The sequence below is a fragment of the Taudactylus pleione genome, unplaced genomic scaffold (genome assembly GCF_031769625.1).
Source record: "Taudactylus pleione unplaced genomic scaffold, aTauple2 ptg000454l, whole genome shotgun sequence".
Classification (NCBI taxonomy): domain Eukaryota; kingdom Metazoa; phylum Chordata; class Amphibia; order Anura; family Myobatrachidae; genus Taudactylus; species Taudactylus pleione.
The window spans coordinates 14,436,252-14,457,500 of NW_028284856.1; the positions used below are offsets into that span (position 1 = coordinate 14,436,252).

Below are 21,249 nucleotides of genomic sequence, written 5' to 3' on the forward strand. Positions count from 1 at the left end.
GTGATACATCTACCCAGTGGGCTGTCACAGTCATATAGTCCTTAGTCTGCCCTGTTCCACTTGTCCACATGTCCGTGGTTAAGTGGACATTGTGTACAACGGCATTTTTCAGGACACTGAGGACACTTTTTCTGACGTTTCTGTACAGTCTCGGTATCGCCTGCCTAGTGAAGTGGAATCTAGACGGGATTTGGAACCGGGGACACACTACCTCCATCAATTGTCTAAATCCCACTGCACTAATGGCGGATACCGGACGCACGTCTAACACCAACATAGCAGTCAAGGCCTCAGTTATACGTTTTGCTTCAGGATGACTGCTGTCGTACTTCATCCTCCTCGCTAAGGACTGTTGGAGGGTCAATTGTTTAGTAAAAGTAGTGGTGTTCCTACTTCCTCTCTGGGATGATGAACGACTCCCAGCAGCAGCAACAGCAGCAGCGGCAGCAGTAGGCATAGCAATGCAGGATCCTCCAGAGGAATCCCGGATAGGAGAGTCAGTCATGCCAGTGACATGGCCTGCAGGACTACTTCCGATCCTGACTAAGGAGGAAATTGACGAGGAGGGAGTTGACGGTGTGGTTTGCAGGCGCTTGGATACAACAGGACAACGGGATTTAGGTGTCCCTGGACTGCTTACGGTCTTAGCCAAAGTTTCTGAACTTGACAGTAACTTTTTATGAACGCGCTGCAGGTGCCGTATAAGGGAGGATGTTCCTAGGTGGTTGACGTCCCTACCCCTACTTATTTCACCTTTACATATGGTACATATGGCAAGACAGTTGTTGTCCGGATTTGGATAGAAATATTGCCAGACCAAAGAGGTGGAATGTTTGGTCTTCTGCCCAGGCATGACCGTGATGGGCTTTTTCATCCCACGGACAACAACTGTCTCCCCCGGAGCCTGATTTAAACAAACCACATCACCATCAGAATCCTCCTCGCCAACTTCCTCCTCAGCGCCAGCTACACCAGTATCCTCATCCTGTTGTACTTCAACAGTGACATCTTCAATTTGCATATCAGCAAGTGGACTGTGGGTGCTCCTTTCAGCACTTGCAGGGGGCATGCAAATGGTGGAAAGAGCCACCTCTTCCCGTCCAGTGCTGGGAAGGTCAGGCATCGCAACCACCACCACACTTGGACTCTCCTTGGGGATTTGTGATATCTTCTTAGAAAGCACAGTTCTTCGCTGTGCTTTTGCCAGCTTAACTCTTTTGATTTTTTTAGTGGGAGGAGGGCTTCCATCGTCATGTGAAGCTGAACCACTAGTCATGAACATACTAGGGATCGACCTTAGCCGTTCCTTGCCACTCCGTGTCGTAAATGGCATATTGGCAAGTTTACGTTTCTCTTCAGCTGATTTAAATGTCTTTTTCAAGGTCATTTTCCTGAACTTTGCCATTTGGGATTGTATGTGCCCTCTACTATGACATTGGGCATCGGCCTTGGCAGACGACGTTGATGGCATGTTATCGTCTATGTCATGACTAGTGGCAGCAGCTTCAGCACTAGGAGGAAGTGGTTCTTGATCTTTCTCTATTTTATTTTTATCGGAGAAAGTTTGGTCCTCCATTTATGTTATATCGATTTGATATATACGTGCGGCTAAACACAGAAAATAATTTTTTTTTTGGTTTGGACTGGAGTGTACTTTGTGGGTTACAGCACCCTTTAACGGTCAAGCCAGCCGGCCCTTTACTTATGACACAGGCGCACTCTTGGCACTACTTTGTTGATGCACGTGCGGCTACTGCGCACACAATTCACAAACACAGAAAATAATTTTTTTTTGGTTTGGCCTGGAGTGTACTTTCGGGGGTTACAGCACCCTTTAACGGTCAAGCCAGCCGGCCCTTTACTTATGACACAGGCGCACTCTTGGCACTACTTTGTTGATGCACGTGCGGCTACTGCGCACACAATTCACAAACACAGAAAATAATTTTTTTTTGGTTTGGACTGGAGTGTACTTTCGGGGGTTACAGCACCCTTTAACGGTCAAGCCAGCCGGCCCTTTACTTATGACACAGGCGCACGCTTGGCACTACTTTGTTGATGCACGTGTGGCTACTGCGCACACAATTCACAAACACAGAAAATAATTTTTTTTTTGGTTTGGACTGGAGTGTACTTTCGGGGGTTACAGCACCCTTAACGGTCAAGCCAGCCGGCCCTTTACTTATGACACAGGCGCACGCTTGGCACTACTTTGTTGATGCACGTGCGGCTACTGCGCACACAATTCACAAACACAGAAAATAATTTTTTTTTTGGTTTGGACTGGAGTGTACTTTCGGGGGTTACAGCACCCTTAACGGTCAAGCCAGCCGGCCCTTTACTTATGACACAGGCGCACGCTTGGCACTACTTTGTTGATGCACGTGTGGCTACTGCGCACACAATTCACAAACACAGAAAATAATTTTTTTTTTGGTTTGGACTGGAGTGTACTTTCGGGGGTTACAGCACCCTTAACGGTCAAGCCAGCCGGCCCTTTACTTATGACACAGGCGCACGCTTGGCACTACTTTGTTGATGCACGTGCGGCTACTGCGCACACAATTCACAAACACAGAAAATAATTTTTTTTTTGGTTTGGACTGGAGTGTACTTTCGGGGGTTACAGCACCCTTAACGGTCAAGCCAGCCGGCCCTTTACTTATGACACAGGCGCACGCTTGGCACTACTTTGTTGATGCACGTGTGGCTACTGCGCACACAATTCACAAACACAGAAAATAATTTTTTTTTTGGTTTGGACTGGAGTGTACTTTCGGGGGTTACAGCACCCTTAACGGTCAAGCCAGCCGGCCCTTTACTTATGACACAGGCGCACGCTTGGCACTACTTTGTTGATGCACGTGCGGCTACTGCGCACACAATTCACAAACACAGAAAATAATTTTTTTTTGGTTTGGACTGGAGTGTACTTTGGGGGTTACAGCACCCTTTAACGGTCAAGCCAGCCGGCCCTTTACTTATGACACAGGCGCACGCTTGGCACTACTTTGTTGATGCACGTGCGGCTACTGCGCACACAATTCACAAACACAGAAAATAATTTTTTTTTGGTTAGGACTGGAGTGTACTTTCGGGGGTTACAGCACCCTTTAACGGTCAAGCCAGCCGGCCCTTTACTTATGACACAGGCGCACGCTTGGCACTACTTTGTTGATGCACGTGCGGCTACTGCGCACACAATTCACAAACACAGAAAATAATTTTTTTTTTGGTTTGGACTGGAGTGTACTTTCGGGGGTTACAGCACCCTTAACGGTCAAGCCAGCCGGCCCTTTACTTATGACACAGGCGCACGCTTGGCACTACTTTGTTGATGCACGTGCGGCTACTGCGCACACAATTCACAAACACAGAAAATAATTTTTTTTTTGGTTTGGACTGGAGTGTACTTTGGGGGTTACAGCACCCTTTAACGGTCAAGCCAGCCGGCCCTTTACTTATGACACAGGCGCACGCTTGGCACTACTTTGTTGATGCACGTGCGACTACTGCGCACACAATTCACAAACACAGAAAATAATATTTTTTTTGGTTTGGACTGGAGTGTACTTTCGGGGGTTACAGCACCCTTAACGGTCAAGCCAGCCGGCCCTTTACTTATTACACAGGCGCACGTTTGGCACTACTTTGTTGATGCACGTGCGGCTACTGCGCACACAATTCACAAACACAGAAAATAATTTTTTTTTTGGTTTGGACTGGAGTGTACTTTTGGGGGTTACAGCACCCTTAACGGTCAAGCCAGCCGGCCCTTTACTTATGACACAGGCGCACGCTTGGCACTACTTTGTTGATGCACGTGCGGCTACTGCGCACACAATTCACAAACACAGAAAATAATTTTTTTTTTGGTTTGGACTGGAGTGTACTTTCGGGGGTTACAGCACCCTTAACGGTCAAGCCAGCCGGCCCTTTACTTATGACACAGGCGCACGCTTGGCACTACTTTGTTGATGCACGTGCGGCTACTGCGCACACAATTCACAAACACAGAAAATAATTTTTTTTTTGGTTTGGACTGGAGTGTACTTTCGGGGGTTACAGCACCCTTAACGGTCAAGCCAGCCGGCCCTTTACTTATGACACAGGCGCACGCTTGGCACTACTTTGTTGATGCACGTGCGGCTACTGCGCACACAATTCACAAACACAGAAAATAATTTTTTTTTTGGTTTGGACTGGAGTGTACTTTCGGGGGTTACAGCACCCTTAACGGTCAAGCCAGCCGGCCCTTTACTTATGACACAGGCGCACGCTTGGCACTACTTTGTTGATGCACGTGCGGCTACTGCGCACACAATTCACAAACACAGAAAATATATTATTTTTTTAGCACTTGGGGGGAGCACCCCTGATGGACAGAGCACCCCCTGGACAACACTACAGCACTCCTTTAGGACTGGGACACTGCACAGGACTTTGGAGTGGACACAGCCCCTATGGAGAACTGACTGCACAACACAGTCCAGCCAGCCCCTATGGACTTTGAAGTAGTGGACACAGCCCCTATTAACAACAGCAGCACAGCACAACACAGCCAGCCCCTATGGACTTTGAAGTAGTGGACAACAGCAGCACTACACTACACTACACTACACAGCCCTAACTCCCACCCTCCCTCTTCACTGTCCACAGCCGAGTGAGAAAATGGCGCCGACGTGTGTACCTTATATAGGATCCAAAACCCGCGAGACTCGGAAGGCGGGAAGATGACGTTTTGCCTCGATTTCAGATCCGAGTCAGGCGGGAAAAGTCGAGCCTGACTCGGATCGGACTCGGATCGGGGGGGCTCGGGGGGGTTCGGATTTCAGAAATCCGAACCCGCTCACCCCTAATATATATATATAAATATATATAATGTATATATATATATATATATATATATACTGTATATATATTTATATATTTTTTTTCATTATAGGTAACTGTAAGCGTCTCTACTCTCGGACTCTTTGTGACATTTCTACTACTCCTGAATAAAACATATTTTTACATGAATATATAATAGCATAGCCTATCACTGCCCTCCTACAAGTCTCTATTTATTTTCATTAAACTGCACCAAAATCCTACAACACCAAACCGGCTAAAATAGTTGTATAAACACTTCAGGGCTGATTCAGAGGTGCACGCTAATACAGCCGCGACTGAGTCTTCTTTCGCAGCGTGACTGTATCTCTATGCTAGTGCCGCATATGATGAGATTCGTACAGGGACACCCAAGATCGGCTGGAAATCGATTGCACCACTGAACATTGCACCAGCCCTATGGGGTGCATAATCTATGAACATGAGTGCCAAAATCAAAAGCCGCAGTCATTGACCAAGGGACGCCTGCGTCTGGCCAGCCCCTACTCTCTTATCACCAAGGAACGTCCACTGAATTGAGTCTTTCTGCGTCTAAATTTGTTCAGCAGCTTTCAGCGGCTCAGTTACATGCGCAGACTGAAAACATTGGCCGGTTGAATGCAGCATTGACTTAGCATGTACCTCTGAATGAGGCCTCTTGTATCTGTAATATTTTCTTTATCAGACCTAGGGATTACTTATTATCAAGTATTTTTCTCCGATGGTAAATCTATCCATTCATATGAGTTGGTGCAAGAATTACAGCACTTGTGTTCTTAATGCTTTTCGGAAAACCCATTGTAAGTGAAGACAGTGTATCAAACTGAGCTGCTGCAAATGATTCATATGATTTTACTCTGGCCATGCCAGGCTGCAATTCCAAACATTGATCATTTTCTGTAGGATCTCAAAGAAAACAGCTTATGAAGGTGCGCATGGGCATATAATTCTGCATCACTGTCTAAAATGCCCATATATTTCTTTACTGTTATAGGTGTGTTTTTACATGTTCTACCACATGGAAGTAAATATAAACAATTCATTAGGGGCTATGAATTGCAAGCTGACTGCATGTTCTTGAAGGTTGAGTTATTTTCAGCACTGATGAAGAACATTTCAAAAAGAGGAAACGTAGACTATCAGCACATTTACTTAGTCTGCAGACTCATGAGTTTCAGGATTTTGTATGTTGTTGTAATCTCTAGCAGTCTGAGGAGACTATTTCTATTCCCCGCGCCTAGCCATGATTGATGAATGTGTCACCGCACACATGGTCTCCTAAGCCAGAAACCCAGGAACATCACAACATTAGCAAATCCCCTTCTCTAGCTATTTGTTCCTGTGATTTCCATCTTGGCACTGCTGGAAGGAATTCCCATCTTGACAGAGGGATTTTTTTAGCATTATTTGTAAATACCATTGTATTGCTTTAGTTTTGTTAAAAACTCTTCACCCACTGGTTTCTATGTTAGTGTAAGAAATATTTTGCCTTATTAAACAGGAAATTCTTTCATCAAAATTATATAAAGAAAAATATATTAAGAGCAATTTAGTGTTGTTCTATAATGGTCTGCTCAGTTAACAGATACCTTGCAATCCTCTTGGCAGGTGTTTTATCAAAGACAACAACCCACACACTCATATGATTTAGTCAGCAGACAGTTCTGTGCCTTTTACATGACACCATTAAGTTGATAAAACAAATGCAACTGTATGTGCTATAGGTAATACACAATGTGTTTTATAGATTTACCATGAGGGAATAACATTCTAACTTTTTTTTATTGTAATAAAATAAATTTGCTTAACTGAAATAGGCTATATTGTAGTATGATAGACAAACAGACAGATAGACAGATAGATAGATAGATAGATAGATAAATAGATAGATAGATAGATAGATAGAGAAATAGATAGATGAGAGAGAGAGAAAGAGAGAGAGATAGATCTAGATAGATAGAATTTTAAAAGACATATGTAAAACTAAAAGAGTGGTTGGTAATAAAGTGCTAATATGTTGGACAGAAATTACAATATCACCCTTTCATCTATGCGCATTTCCAAACTCATAAAGCTAGGTGTATATCAAATATAAGTGGCAGTTAGGAATGGAAAAAATGTGGTTCACGGATAAATTGATTAACTTGCACAAATATTCAACCAGTCTGCATTTGTTACTGCTGATAACTTTGCTTTCTCGTAAGGATCTGCATTAGGGCCTCACTTTCTGGACCATTGGGACTCTAACTCAACACAATATTATGCATTCCAAAGCATCTCTGTTACCTGACCTAACATACATCTCTCTGACTGCGCTCTTATCTCATCCATTGCTATAACATCTCTAACATTTTTCATCTGCAGAACCTACTATACTTCAGACTGAACTTTGGCAGGTCCTAATACTGAAATCCATCTCAGCCAATTAAGTTATACTTTTGTTTAGCATTCTAGAGGCAAGTGTGATCCTTGTATTGAATGTATATACTTTACTTGCCACATTATTAGGTTCATCTACTGTAACTAATAGAGTACTAATAATGTAAAAATTGGTTGCAGCTGAATGCAATCTACTGCGATTCAGATACTGTATGCTTGATAGAATTGAGATCAGGTCATTGGAAAAGCCACTGTATTAAGCTAAATTCAATTTAGTGTTCCTGAAACTTTTCTAGAACATTCATAGACTTTTGAAGTATTATCCTGCTGGAAAAGTCCAATTGCAGATTATTGATGATCGGTCTCAATATCTGAGATGTACTAATATTCAAGAGTTGGTTTACACTCCACAGCAGAGAGGTGATGATTCAAGCTATCCAAAGAGTGGATAAGTGGACAAGTGGAGAAGTAGAAGTGGATCAGCAGCAATCAAATAGCTTTGAGGTAGCATTTATTAAGTACATTCTAATGATAGGTAGAAGCTTGTCCACTTCTCCACTCTTTAGAACGCTTGATTCATCTCCCCCAGGTGCAATGTATGCTATGATACCACACTCCATTCTATTATGCCACCACTAACAGTGTGATTTGTTTTGTACCCAGCAAGATGTATGGATTAAGTCATGATCTTTGCAATATGGAGTCCTATGATAAGCTAGGTATGTAATGCCGCCAAATGAAATACCGACACCAGAAGACCGAATGTTCTACATCCCGACTGGGGTTGGTACATACCATAACGTTCCCCTGTCCTCCCCTAACCCTAACCCTCCCTTAGTGGTCCCTAACCCTAACCACCCCCCAGTGGTGCCTAACCCAACCTCACCCCGGGGTTGCCTAACCCTAACCCCCCCTTCCCGCACCCTAAACCTAACCCTCCCGGGGGGATGCCTAACCCTAACCTCCCCCCAGTGGTGCCTAACCCTAACCCCCCCTCCTGTAGCCTAACCCTAACCCTCCCCAGGGGTTGCCTAACGCTAATCTTCTCCGGGGGTCCCTAAACCTAACCCTCCCCCTTGCGGCTACCGCTAACCTGTCCCCGCTTACCTTCATTCGGGATTCCGTCTGTCGGAATCTTGGCATCGGGATAAAGATAGAAGTCAGTATTTCAGTCTATCTTTAATCCATAACCCTAACCCCCCCTTCCCACACCCTAAACCTAACCCTCCTGGGGGGGATGCCTAACCCTAACCTCCCCCCAGTGGTGCCTAACCCTAACCCCCCCTTCCTGTAGCCTAACCCTAACCCTCCCCAGAGGTTGCCTAACACTAATCTCCGGGGGTCCTTAAACCTAACCCTCTCCCTCGCGGCTACTGCTAACCTGTCCCCGCTTACCTTCATTCGGGATTCCGGCTGTCGGAATCTCAGCATCGGGGTAAAGATAGGCGTCGGTATTTTGAAGTCTATCTTTAATCCCAACTCGGGCTTTCCGCATCGGGGTTCTGGATGCTGGCATTCCGGATTCATTCACTGTGCAAAATTTTTCAAATAGTCCAATATTCAATATCCTAATCCCATTGAAACTGCACATTTCATATGCTTTTGGTGACAACACTGTAGTGCTCAGGTGGTAAAGTAATTGTCAGTTTGTTACTCAGTATTCAACCTTTTAGCCCCTATTGTACTCACTTAACATGGTGTGGTACAAAATGTTGACTTTCCGGTTGTCGACATTCAGCTTGTCGACATGTTCTGAATGTTGACATGGACGGGAGGTCAACATGTAAAATGTCAACATTAACATAATGAAGACATTGAAATAAAGTCGACATTGTGAAGGTTGACAGTCTGCATGTCGACCAAGCAGAATTGCATTAGCTAGATGAGCAGCCCTACCCTAAACCTATTCCTAACCCTAAAATTGTGGGAAAATCAGCTGTCAACATTCTATTGTGAACGTATATCCTTTATCAAAAGACTGCTCCTAATCACAGGACTTAGGGTGGGTACAAATTAGGATGACCGGCAATTGTGCAGATGGTCTAGGCGATTTCCCTATGCCCTGGACCATCATAGATTGCCGGTATACACTAGATGATTTAATGAATGATGTAATGATACCTCATTCCGTCTTTCATTAAAATGCACTGCTACACACACAATATTGTTTGATTGACTGTGCAGCACAGTCAATCAAACAATCTTGTATGTCATCCACGGGAGCGTGCAATTGTGCTTACACACTAGACAATGTAGATGATTTGTTGTTCCAATACGGCAAATCATCCCAATATAATTCTAGTGTGTACCCACCCTTACATTACTGAATGTTATTTTGATTATCATAAATTATTGATAGACTTGTGACACTGCTGTGCATGAAAAGTCATACAGTGTTGGCCCTGATACACTAATGTCGCTGCCTCAAATGCTCCCTACCATTTCATGTTCAAAGTCATATAAAGCTTTCATTTTGCATTGTCTTCAACTGGATAACAGAAACAGTGCTAAATTAATATCTGTATAAAAAGCACTGCATGTACATGTGCTGTCACTGATTGCGAAGATGTTTCCATGGTAAGGCATACCTACTAAACTAGCCACAATGCACATTAACATTATATACCCTAGTCATGCTGAATATCAAAAGAGTTTTAGGAAGGACCCTAACAAGGGACTTAGGAAGAGCTATATGTAAGTCATGCACAAATATGTTTATCAATTTTCAATGAGAATTGAAATGTTACATACAGTATTGTATAATACATACTATACCTTAAACAGACATGCGGGCACAAAGATATCTATTACATATTCAATTTCCAGTTTTGCCTAAGGCTAGCAAGATCACTGAGTCATATACTCTTGAACTAATGTAAAGACTACATTTCATGCCTATCAAAAGTATTAATATTATAAAGGTTGTTATGTTAGAGCAGGGATTCCCAACCGTGGTCCTCAAGGCACATTAACAGTCCAGGTTTTAAGGAAACACTGTGTTAGAGATATGCTTTAATATTATACTTACAGTAATATTTTACAATAAATATTTTTGGGGCAAACTGTTTTTTTTTTTCTAAAATCACTAATGTTTAAACTACAGTAAGTAAGTATCTGGAGATCTGTAAAATGCACAAAATGTAAAGTGTGTGTCATTGTAAATATTAAATGAATGTCATGAATGTACAACAAAATAACAGATATAAAGCACTGATCATTAATGGCTGACATGACATGAGATTTTAGTAACAAGATAGCATCTGACTTTTCATAATAAATTCACTAATTACAGCACTGTCAGAAGCATCACAAATTCCACATCCCTCAGGTATGATAAGAACTTGCTCTACTTAACATACTCATTTGGAACTTGTCCAGTAAAGCACTACAAAACCAGGTGGAGCATTTCACACTGATGTTCCAGATAGCTGTTGTCAGATCCCAAGTGGTTACACAATATAATGTTACAATGTATTGTGCAAATATCTATTTATTTTGTTTTATTTATTTTTTTAAAGCCTTCCTACAGTATTTGAGAAATTCTATAAAGTGCTCTAGATGGCCTCTTCTTGTATCATCAATCTGACAAATTACACCTGGAGGATTGGGGACAGTAAAACTGAATGCAGAGCTCATGTGTGTAAATGATGTTTTCTGTGTATTTATTCTTACAAGCATTATGGGAGGGATCATGTTACAAATACAGAATGCCACTGAAAAGATTAGTTTGGAGTGAAATAGTATTAATTATACATGCAGTGCGTGAACGGACTGCACTGATGCTATGTGCTAAATTATACACCTCTGCCAATTTCTAGCTGGAACATGGGATTTTGCAGTGCAGCTGATAGCGATTTAGCAAACAAAAGACATTGGAAGAAGGAAAACGAATCTTCTAATGTTAAAAGAAATGAGAGTATGTGGGTTGGGAGACACAAGGTATTAAACAGTGAGTACAAATATATAAAAAAACAAAACAAAACAAAGTTAAAGACTAGATGCAACTACAGTGGAAGTACACATGGCTATGGGGAGCAATACTGAGGATGGCTAACTGTTCCTATTCACTCTCTTGTGTATATGTGTTATGTGTGTATATGTGTTATGTGTGTGTCCATGTGTATAGTGTGTGTGTGTATGTGTCTCTCTCTCTCTCTCTCTCTCTCTCTCTCTCAGTCAGTCTGTAGCAGCAGCCTCAGCCGCAGCATCCCTTCACTTCACACAGGAGGTTTGGTCTCTATAAACCATTCAGCAACAGAATCCTCCTCTCCTCCTCCATGCAGAAACGCCAGCACTTGGCTACAGCATCATCTCTCTTGAAAACAAACATATGATTTTTTTTTTTTTTACGCCTGTATTTTTTTTCTGCTTGTTGGAAATTTGCTATCCTAATTCAACCCCCCTCCCCCCTGCTCTTCTCCTTCTCATCATCACCACCTCAAGTCTACTGGGTCCTGCAAAACCTCCGCCCCATCAACCTCTTGTTGCTGCGCCAAGAAATAACCTCTGCTACCCCCCTCGCAAAAAGCCATCGTCCATTCAATCAGACCTATAGCAATCTTCCCAGGAACCCCAACACGGGGGTGGGAGTGAGGGGCACAGAGGGGCAACAAACTGAAAGCAAAAGGAAGACAGCCGGGGAGACAGCTTACCATGAGATTGCAATACACATCATCTTCTTCCTCCACCGCCACCACGTCTCTGGCTGCCGGTCTTGCCCCTTGCTTGCTGCCTGGTCCAGGTTCTGGTCTTGCAGGTGGAGGCTGCTGCTGGGGCTGCTGCTACGGTGCCCTCCTGTTTTTTTTGTGGACTTCGGCTGCGGTGACCGCCTCCTCCTCCTCTTCCTCGTCTTCTTCTGCTGGAGGTGCTGGAGCAGGAGGTGCTGCAGTGACCGGTACCCCTGGTAGTGCTGCTGGTGCCTCTGCTGCTGCAGCATCCGCTCATTCACCGGCTCCTCCTCTCCCTGCTGCAGTGGTGGCTGGCGGCGGGGCGCTCCTAGCTGCTGTAGCAGGTGCCGGTGCTGCTGGTGGAGCGCTATCCTCCGGCACAGCTGTGTGCTATTCCTCCCCCAGTGTGGGATCGGTACTGGAGCTGGCTCTGCAATCCCGGGTAGTGATTGAGGGCAAAGTGCAGGCTGGCAACGAGGGACGCAAGAGGAAGGTGCCAGAGGAAGGGGACTCGGTTACTTCTGGGAGGAGAAGGGGACAGGTGGGCAGAGAGCAGGTGGATGGAGACCTAGACAGGCAGCAGACAGTGACAGGGGTGAGCACTGCATACCTAGAATTGGTCACTGCCAACTCCGGAATAGTCCCCTCTGCCATCAGTGCCCCCACTACTGCCACCGTCACTATCACCGGCTCCTCCGACTTCCCCACTGCAGACAGTGCAGCTCCCTCTGTTGCGCCTGGCACCCCCCATTCGTACCTGGTGAAAGTGCACCAGGTTTGGGCGGTTAAATCCGCAGGCTTGGAGAAGGACTCGCTGATCACAGTGCAGGGGGATTTCGGCTCAGGCTGCCTGAAGCTAAAGGAAGACAGCAGGTATATTTTCTTCATGGATCCAACCAACAATAGCTCAATCTTCAGGGCTTCCTTACCACCCTTGGAGACTGGCAGGAATCTGAAAAAAGATGTTGGCAGGGTGCTATGCAAAGGTTGTGGTAAGTGCCCTCTTTTGTTTGTCATAATTAATGTGTAATTTATCAAGTTCTCATATTGTTTCATTGAGCAGTAACATTACAAAAGTAAGAAAAAAGTTATTTTATGCAGTTTTTACAATCTAATGTTTCAATATAAGTTGCAATAAGTGGTGTGTTTGGCATTGAGTTGTACCATTATTTATGTACTGTATGTAAATTAATGCTGGACATGCTGTTTCCTATTTGTTTGACAAGTGATGATAACTTTGCAGCTTAACCAGATGGGAATTTAAGATAATTTTCTTATGATGGTGCATTGTTATATGTTATCACTCTTTTTTTTCTAGATATTTGTTCTTTTAACTTTTAGAATGTAGAGTGTTATAAAATGTACATTTTGATATCTAGTAATATGTGTGTTCAAGGTGTCTAGCAGTTATAGTGTAGGAGCTGAAGGCCTTGTTTATAGAGGAATGACTAGTTGTAAGCTATGTCATAATTTGAAAAATAAGGTCAACTGTGATACTATTGGTTGTTATCTTGGCATTTTAAAATATATATATAGATGTTTATATATAATCTTGCTGTCTACAGCAATGGCCAAATAGTAAAGATTAGTATGCTGAAAATCATTCACCATAATGTCTGTCTGTGAACATTTTGTATCTTAGGATGGGTTACTAAACATCTTTTTATGTGAATTTAACTGCTCACTGTACTTTTCAGCTGGAAAACATGTGGACCAACAATGCGTCACCATACAGAACTTGCTAAGTGCTTTGCTATCAATTGTGATTTATTTTGCATACAGAAGGTCTTAACTATACTAACTTAAACATATTTATAGTAAGCAACAAATGTGAACTGAGGAGCTGTACTGTGCAATGTACATGTAAAGTACAGTATACTGTAGGTCATTTGTTCCTGCAGTGATATAAAGGGGCTTATAATTTGTATTGTTTTTTTTTATTGTATTGTTTTGCAGTATATTCCACAAATGTTTACATTTAATTTACCAGGTATAGCAGAAAAACAAAACCACTATAGACCAAAAACAGAGGTGTTAGTGATTAAATTAATATGAAAGGCTGTCTGTATCACATACCAGCTTCTTGCTTGCACCTGCAGTGTCCAACAAACTGGAGGGAGCTGTTCAGCTAGTGTGGTGCTGAAGTGTCGAAATGAGTTGGGAATCTCCTGCTATGGCTGATAGATGTCAGTGTAAAACATGGAAAATACCCTTCTGGGACTTTACTTAATAGCTAACATAAATGATGAACATTCCTATGTAACTAACAAAGGATTTTCTTCCTTTGGTTTATATTTTTTCTTATATTTTCCCGAAAGATTTGCAAGCACATGCCTATTAGTAGGCCTACAAATAGTATCACATTCTAATTTAATTATGACAAATCTGCTAAATTACTGTTTTAGCTAGTCACTATATAATCCGCATCACATTTTTTATAAATCATATGATATGTATAGGTTGCATCTGTCCAAATGACTACCATTTTTTTAATGTCATCTTAATTGTAAATCATGGAAGCATATTACAGTATACTTAAATTAAGTAACTATATAAATATTTTGATATAGTGAAAATTAGAATGCAGGTATAATCAAAATGATATATGATAGTTTTAATCAATGGAGAATAATATACTTGTAGGAATGAAATGGCTAGCTATTATCATTTTGTTCAGTGTTGAGTTGTCTGTTTGTTTATTTAGGTGAGTCCATGAAGGTACTTGAAGGGATCTTAAAACTGCAATAGTTAGAATGTGATAGCATTTAAAGATGGTAAAAGTGGGGGAAACAAATTACATTCACTTCATTCCACTTTCTGTTAATGCAGTCTCTGTTCTCAACATCTACTAGTTGGAAACACCTGCATTCTGCATGCAGACTGACAAATAGCTTCCTTTTGCATTATGCAGTTGTTAGGTGTGAAATGGTTAGTGTATATGGGGTCTATTCATGTAGATCAGCAGTACAGAAGTGCTACTTATCACTATCAGTTCAGTGGCGTAAGTTCATCCCAGATGCCCAGAGGCAAGTTATAATATGGTGCCCCCCCGTCACAGCTGCTGACACTATAATGTAGCAATTCGCATGCAGACAGGCTATAGATAGAAGAAGGCAGCAGCTGATGGTCTGACATGGAGCTCTCCACTAGTGTATGGTGGCTTCTCAGATGCCGGGAAGAGGTGCCATGTATTGGGCGGCCATGATGGTACACTCCAGGTACATATTTACAGCCCTAAGTGGGGTGAATATGTTGTGGACAACGGAGGTGCCCCTTCAGAACTGGAGCCCCGTGGCAGGCTCCTCTATTGTCTCCCATAGTTCTGCCCCTGCATCAGTTTGATAGATCTATAGCTTTGCTAAGTAGCAATTAATGTACACTGACCTGTTTTGCGAAGTGATGTGGTATATGCTTGTGTGGCAGTCCTTTCTTCTCTTTTTTTACAGTGTCTCTTCATTTTTCTTTTTTATTACTGTTCTGCCCATGCTCCGTTTTGATATCCTTACTACACATGCGTCTGGCAATTCCTGTCTAAAAACAGTGAACATGACAGCAATGGCTCATGGGATAAAAAGGGGGCGGAGCAACAACAGAGGATGGGACCAGGCTCAAAGACAGGCAAGTTTCCTGTATACAGTTCAAGAGGAGAAGCACACTACATCATCCTGAAATGGCAAATGCGGTAAAAGCAGAGGACCGGAAAGCTGAGCTTTTCATTCCTTTATGAATCACACTCACCATACGAAAGTATGGTGATGCGATACAGACAGAGAGGGGGTGCCCCGTTGCAGAAGTAATAAGTTTCTCCACAGTAATTAGCTCTATGAATTGCACAAAGCAGATAAATAGGACACTTCACTGCTTCATGAATAGACCCCCATATAAGATGACTTTTCAAATCTACATCACATGTATGTTAGTGAGGAAATACCCAGAAGTTCTAGTTTTAAGGAGAGTTTTTTAGACTAACTAAGCATCTCAGAGAGTAGATCGCAACAAAATAAGAGTTAAACATGCTGTCTAGTGAATGGGTTTGATGAACTAGATTAATGTATTTGCCCTGTGTTTTCCAATTTGCAATAATGTATACCTACAGGAATGTTGTACGGTATTAAATTATTGAAACCTATGCTGCAATTGTGCAAGCAAGGAAATACACTTTGAATGTCATATAAATATTATATATATTATGCATTATATTTGTGCTTTATTGTATAGGTGGAAGCATGAGAGTGTGTTAGCAAATATAGGCATAAATCATGCTATTTGTGACAGCTTTAAGCCAATATAGATTAGATAGATAGATAGATAGATAAATAAATAATACATGTTCTGCACTCACTGATTTGCATTCCAAACTGTATGTCATAGGGAATATTTGATCCAATATGTTGCAATAATTTGTCAAGCCAACCAACTATGTCAAAGTTTTCCCTTCTGGCCAGTCCCTACTCTGACTCGCAAAAGTCTTTTGCCACCAGGTATCACGCAGATTTTATACACAAACTGTGCTTTTATGATGGGTTTAGGTCTGCTAGCTCTTGGCCTTCAATAGATAGAACCTAGATAGATAGATAGATAGATAGAGATAATCTGCTAGTATGTTTTTGTTTTTGAGTGTGGGAAGAAATCAAAGCACACACACATACACATAGCGTTCCCGCTAGGCTGTTTTACTGGGGCGCTGCACCAAGCCCTCCTTCTGGAGGGCAAAAAGCACCCTGCCCTCTCCGCGCAGCGCACCGCTAAGACAGCCTGCGGTCCCCGTCTACACCCGCGGGTCGCAGTGTCCCATGGGTGGGGAAATGTACAGGGACCCTGTCACCGCCGGTGAATAGACGCTGGGTGCATGCGCCTGGCATCTATTCTACCTGTCAGCAGTGCTTGGGGCCTGCCCGGAGTGTCCGTAAGTGCCGGGCACGCCCCCAAGAGTTACGAAAAGGTGAAGCGTCTTATAGACGCGCCCCCTTTTCAATGGCCATGCCCCCTTTTTGGGTGCACGTGAAGTGCCCTCTCTAGCTCCGGCACCCTGCCTGCCGCCGGGGCTAGAGTGAACACTATACACACACATATATACAGTATATAGATGAAACAGAAATTATATCAATTAACATTATTATATCTACAATTCTGTATTACTAATCTGGTCAATACCAACAGCCATTACAGGAGTGCAGGATCTTTGTGACATAACAATTATCATATCACAATCTTTCAATAATGTACCCTATCTTAGTATATTTTTATTATAGTGTATGGAAACTGATTACTTTTTTACACTGCATATCTAGCGCAACATGTATCCACATAATGTATGCTAAAGATTCAGATTGTCTTTTCTATTAATTTCCACTGCAGGCAAATTGCAGCAGTGGTTGATGGTTGGAGTTTTTTATTTAAGCATTACACTGTTAAATTATGAGACATATCTCTGCTGTCCAAAGTGGTGTCCCTTGAAATACTGCTGACCCACTGTACTCCAGGGTGCTGTGCCTTGCTTTCCCACATTATTTGTTTTTAGCTTAATGTTGTCATGTGCATGTAGGTAAATAGTGTTGGCCAATTTTTACAATCTACATATTTGATGTCAGTCAAGCTATTTTTTTTGGTAGTCTGATCCTCATCACTGAAGGGAAGGTCTTTCAAATTCGGTCAGTCATCAATCCATGCCAAAAAGTACAATATGAAGCATGATGTGAGGATGTATGATAAACAGAATTTCTCCTATGAGTAGTAGTCTATGTACACAGACCATGGTCATTGACTTGTTTTTATACTCTTAAAATGTACTGTTATCTAATAACCTCCATGGGACCATTGGCCATTGTTTATTTTTCCATAATACAACTCCCTTTGCAAAAATGCAAATTGTCTAATCACTATCGCAGCCAACAAAACATGACACAAAAACTAAAAGTATAACGATTAAGGTCAAATATTCTTAGTAAATGGACTCAAAATTGCTATAAATATAGTTCAGCTGACACCTGTAAGCACATAACTAACATAAAGTCAAAATGGGAAATGATTTTGCTGCTTACAACTTGATTTAACAGTATTGCTTCACAATTTTAAATTGTATCTTAATCGGGTTCTGATCTACCATTCCGTGCATTGGTTACCATTGATGGAACGGGGAAATTCAACATGTAAAAAATACCTGACTCTCTGATTACAACCTTTTTTGGTTCAGGATATGGGAACTGAGATTTTTTGACATGATGATTTTTCCCGATCCCACATCCCTGGCATCGACAGAACAGGGAATTTGCGGCAATCAGTCACAGATATATAGGCCCCTTTATTTTGATCTGAATCTTCAAAATATACATTTTGAAGGTTTCTTATATGTACATGCACAACATTTCTCAAATTACTAGTTATATCTGTTTTAAATTAGTTTGTACTGTAGGGTGGGAATTAGACCTGCAAAAGAAACATCTTTTAGGCACTGAACCACTTGTGTTGCAGAATAAGTTTGAAAATGCTATATAAGCTAATAATAGAGTACCGGTGTAAGCTGTATCTTATTTGGTCTGAAAATATATATTTTAAAGGTTACTTGTAAGTGCCTGCACAACATTTCTCAAATTAATAGTTTTGTCTGTTTTAAAATAGTTTGGACTGTAAGGTGTATCTAAGAAAAGAAAAATCCTTTGGGCACTGAACCACTTGTTTTGAAATATAAGTTTGAAAATGTAATATAAAATAAGTGAAGAATGGAATCCCTGAGTAACTAGCATCTTGCTTGTATTTTCAAATATGTATATTTATTATTTAAAGGAAATAGCCTATAAAACGCTATCACTTAGCTACATAAATTGTAATTTTCTATTACACCTGTGTTCAAGCAGAAACATGCATTACTTGGGTTACAGAATGTTTTTAATAAATAATTATGTATACGCTATCTAGAGTGTAAGCGGGATCTTTTCAGATTCCTTCTATGTGCCTCTCTTCCCCGATCCTGTTTTGCAACCTCATTTCTACCTGCAATATAGTGTCTTTATTTTTTTTTATTTCTTACTTTTTTCTGCAATATGTCACATTCTTTATTTTAATATTTTATATAATAATAATAATAATAATAATAATACTTTTTAGAATTTTTCGTACTGAGTGCAGTCTGCTACTTATGATAATGTTATGGAAACTTTACTGTATTAAAGAAGATTTCTGCCAATCTGTTTCAAGCACTGTAACAGTTTCAGATGCCACCATTTAATAATATTTTAAATACCCAGTAGAATATTAATTTTTATATAGCACAAGGTTTGTACCCATAAAAATGGAGTATTCCCAGGATATAAGAAGAGGGACCACAGCTAATATTGGAGGCTACTGTATGTAACACACATAAAATAACTTTATAGAACTTACCAATTAACTTGTGTAAACTCCATTGATTTCTGTTTAAATAAATCATACTAAGAAATGTAATTGAGTATAATCAATTGATTAAGATGGCCCCACTGTATTGTTAATCAGGAATAGCATTCCCCATGCTGATTACTGTAAGTACAGATGAGTCCTCCCAACTACAGTAAATATCCTCAAAGATACATTCATGAACTATGCTGTCACCCATACAACAAGTTAAAAATATAGGGCATCCGTAGCATAACCAATATACCACTAACATTGTGAACATTACCTTGTCACATGGGCGTAACTACCAAAGCTGCAAATACCTAGTTATGCCCCTGCCTTGTCATCAGACCTGGGTACTTGACAATACACTTCATATGCTATAGATGTTTAGTGGTCTATTCATTATCCTTCAATTTTACAAAAGTAGGTGAAAATTTACACCTTTTGTAGAAATGAAATATCGGGGGCATTCATTATAAAGGTAATGCAGGAGATATCATGTATAGTTCCTGCTTACAATTCAGTTCCAATCTATCCCACTGTTCCCATACTGTTGTATAGGTACCAAAAATCATCAAGCTCCAAAAATACTACATTTTCACAGCTTGACAGCGGTAACCTCCTCAGATTGTGCTGATTCCTGGACTCCCGCTCCTTCCTATGTCAATGAGGTCTGGACTGCAAAAGGGATCCCTCCACCCCTACTCGGATCATTCCACTGGACGCCGACTTCTTCATGTGCATATGTGAACCCCAGTTTATGTATGTGTACTAGCACTGCTGAGTCAGACTCGGCAGTGCTAAGTTTAAGGATTGTGGGGACAGCTGATCTTCAGCTCAGCTGTTTCTGCACCAGAGCAACATTGTATTGCTCCAGTGTTTTTGTATCCATTTTTTTAAACCAACAGAAAATGCCAAGTAGCTACATATTTTATACAAGTACAGTAGCAATATAAAAGACAAGCAAAATCCGCAGATAAAGCTCATCATATCATTTACTATAACAGTAGGGATGTTTGAATAAACATGAAACTGGGCAAACTCTGCTTTAAAGTCACAGTGAAATCTATTTGGCCTCTGGCTGTGTGTGTTGCTGCATTTTTGGATAATTCCCAAGCATGCATTGCTGTTTAATCAATAAAGTTGCCTGCCAGCTTCTCTCTGTGCAGTGGATTGGAAAGCAACTAGTTTCATTTAGTTATAAGGAGAGATGCTGATCGATTTCTGTCTGTGAACCAAAATAGACAGTGCTGCTGTGGACATTTAACTGCCAAACAAGACGGGTGGTATACCAATTACACAGATGGCCCTGTAGTGGCGATTACGTGGGTGCATATGGCACTCAGATGCCAACAGGGCCAGAAGGGGAGCAGGAAATAGTGATTGAGCTAATGTTTTCCTATTTGTTTTAATGGTTACACACACCCTAAGCTGCACACAATGCCTTGGGCAATCTTTGCACTCATGATCAGCTGTAGGGAGCCCCCAAACAGCAATGGCACCAGGGCCCTGGAATCCTCTCAGCAGACCTATATAGAGATAATTCATAAACAAATATTAGATATTTTCTAAAGGTGCAGACCATTCCGTTAAAGCCAAGTACTTAATGCCATATGTAAATAAAACAAATAGTAAAAATCCCTCCATAGAGGACACTATTACAACTTCACCACAATTTTGTATATGTATATGAGGTTTCTGTTACATTACCACTTTACTCTAATAACACTACACAAGTTGATTTGTGTGTTGTTATAATTACTTTTCATATTCTACTTGTAGAAACAGCATCACCAGAATGTACATTTCAGGCTCATTGTCTGTGCAGTAAGTTACACACTGGAGTACTGTATGTATCCATGTGTAAGGTTATGCAATATGGTAGAGACGTAAAGGAATGTTTCCCTTATAATAACAAAAAAATGCGGGGTTATGTGGATTATGATATTTTGTTCCTTGT

At 41.4% G+C, this 21,249-nt stretch overlaps 1 protein-coding gene and 1 long non-coding RNA gene across 6 annotated transcripts in view; one reads left to right on the forward strand and one right to left on the reverse strand.

The window, feature by feature from the left end:
* Positions 1–12,218, reverse strand: part of LOC148505459 (uncharacterized) — an 82,943-nt gene extending 70,725 nt beyond the window's left edge. The window contains exon 1 of the long non-coding RNA XR_015869897.1: positions 11,904–12,218. This is a non-coding gene — a long non-coding RNA (uncharacterized LOC148505459). The remainder of the gene's footprint in view (positions 1–11,903) is intronic.
* NRG1 (neuregulin 1) overlaps positions 11,905–21,249 on the forward strand; it is an 811,282-nt gene continuing 801,937 nt past the window's right edge. For all 5 annotated transcript variants that reach the window (XM_088448398.1, XM_088448399.1, XM_088448401.1 and 2 more), the window contains exon 1: positions 11,905–12,910. In XM_088448398.1, the coding sequence (XP_088304524.1) occupies positions 11,905–12,910 (1,006 nt within the window). The remainder of the gene's footprint in view (positions 12,911–21,249) is intronic.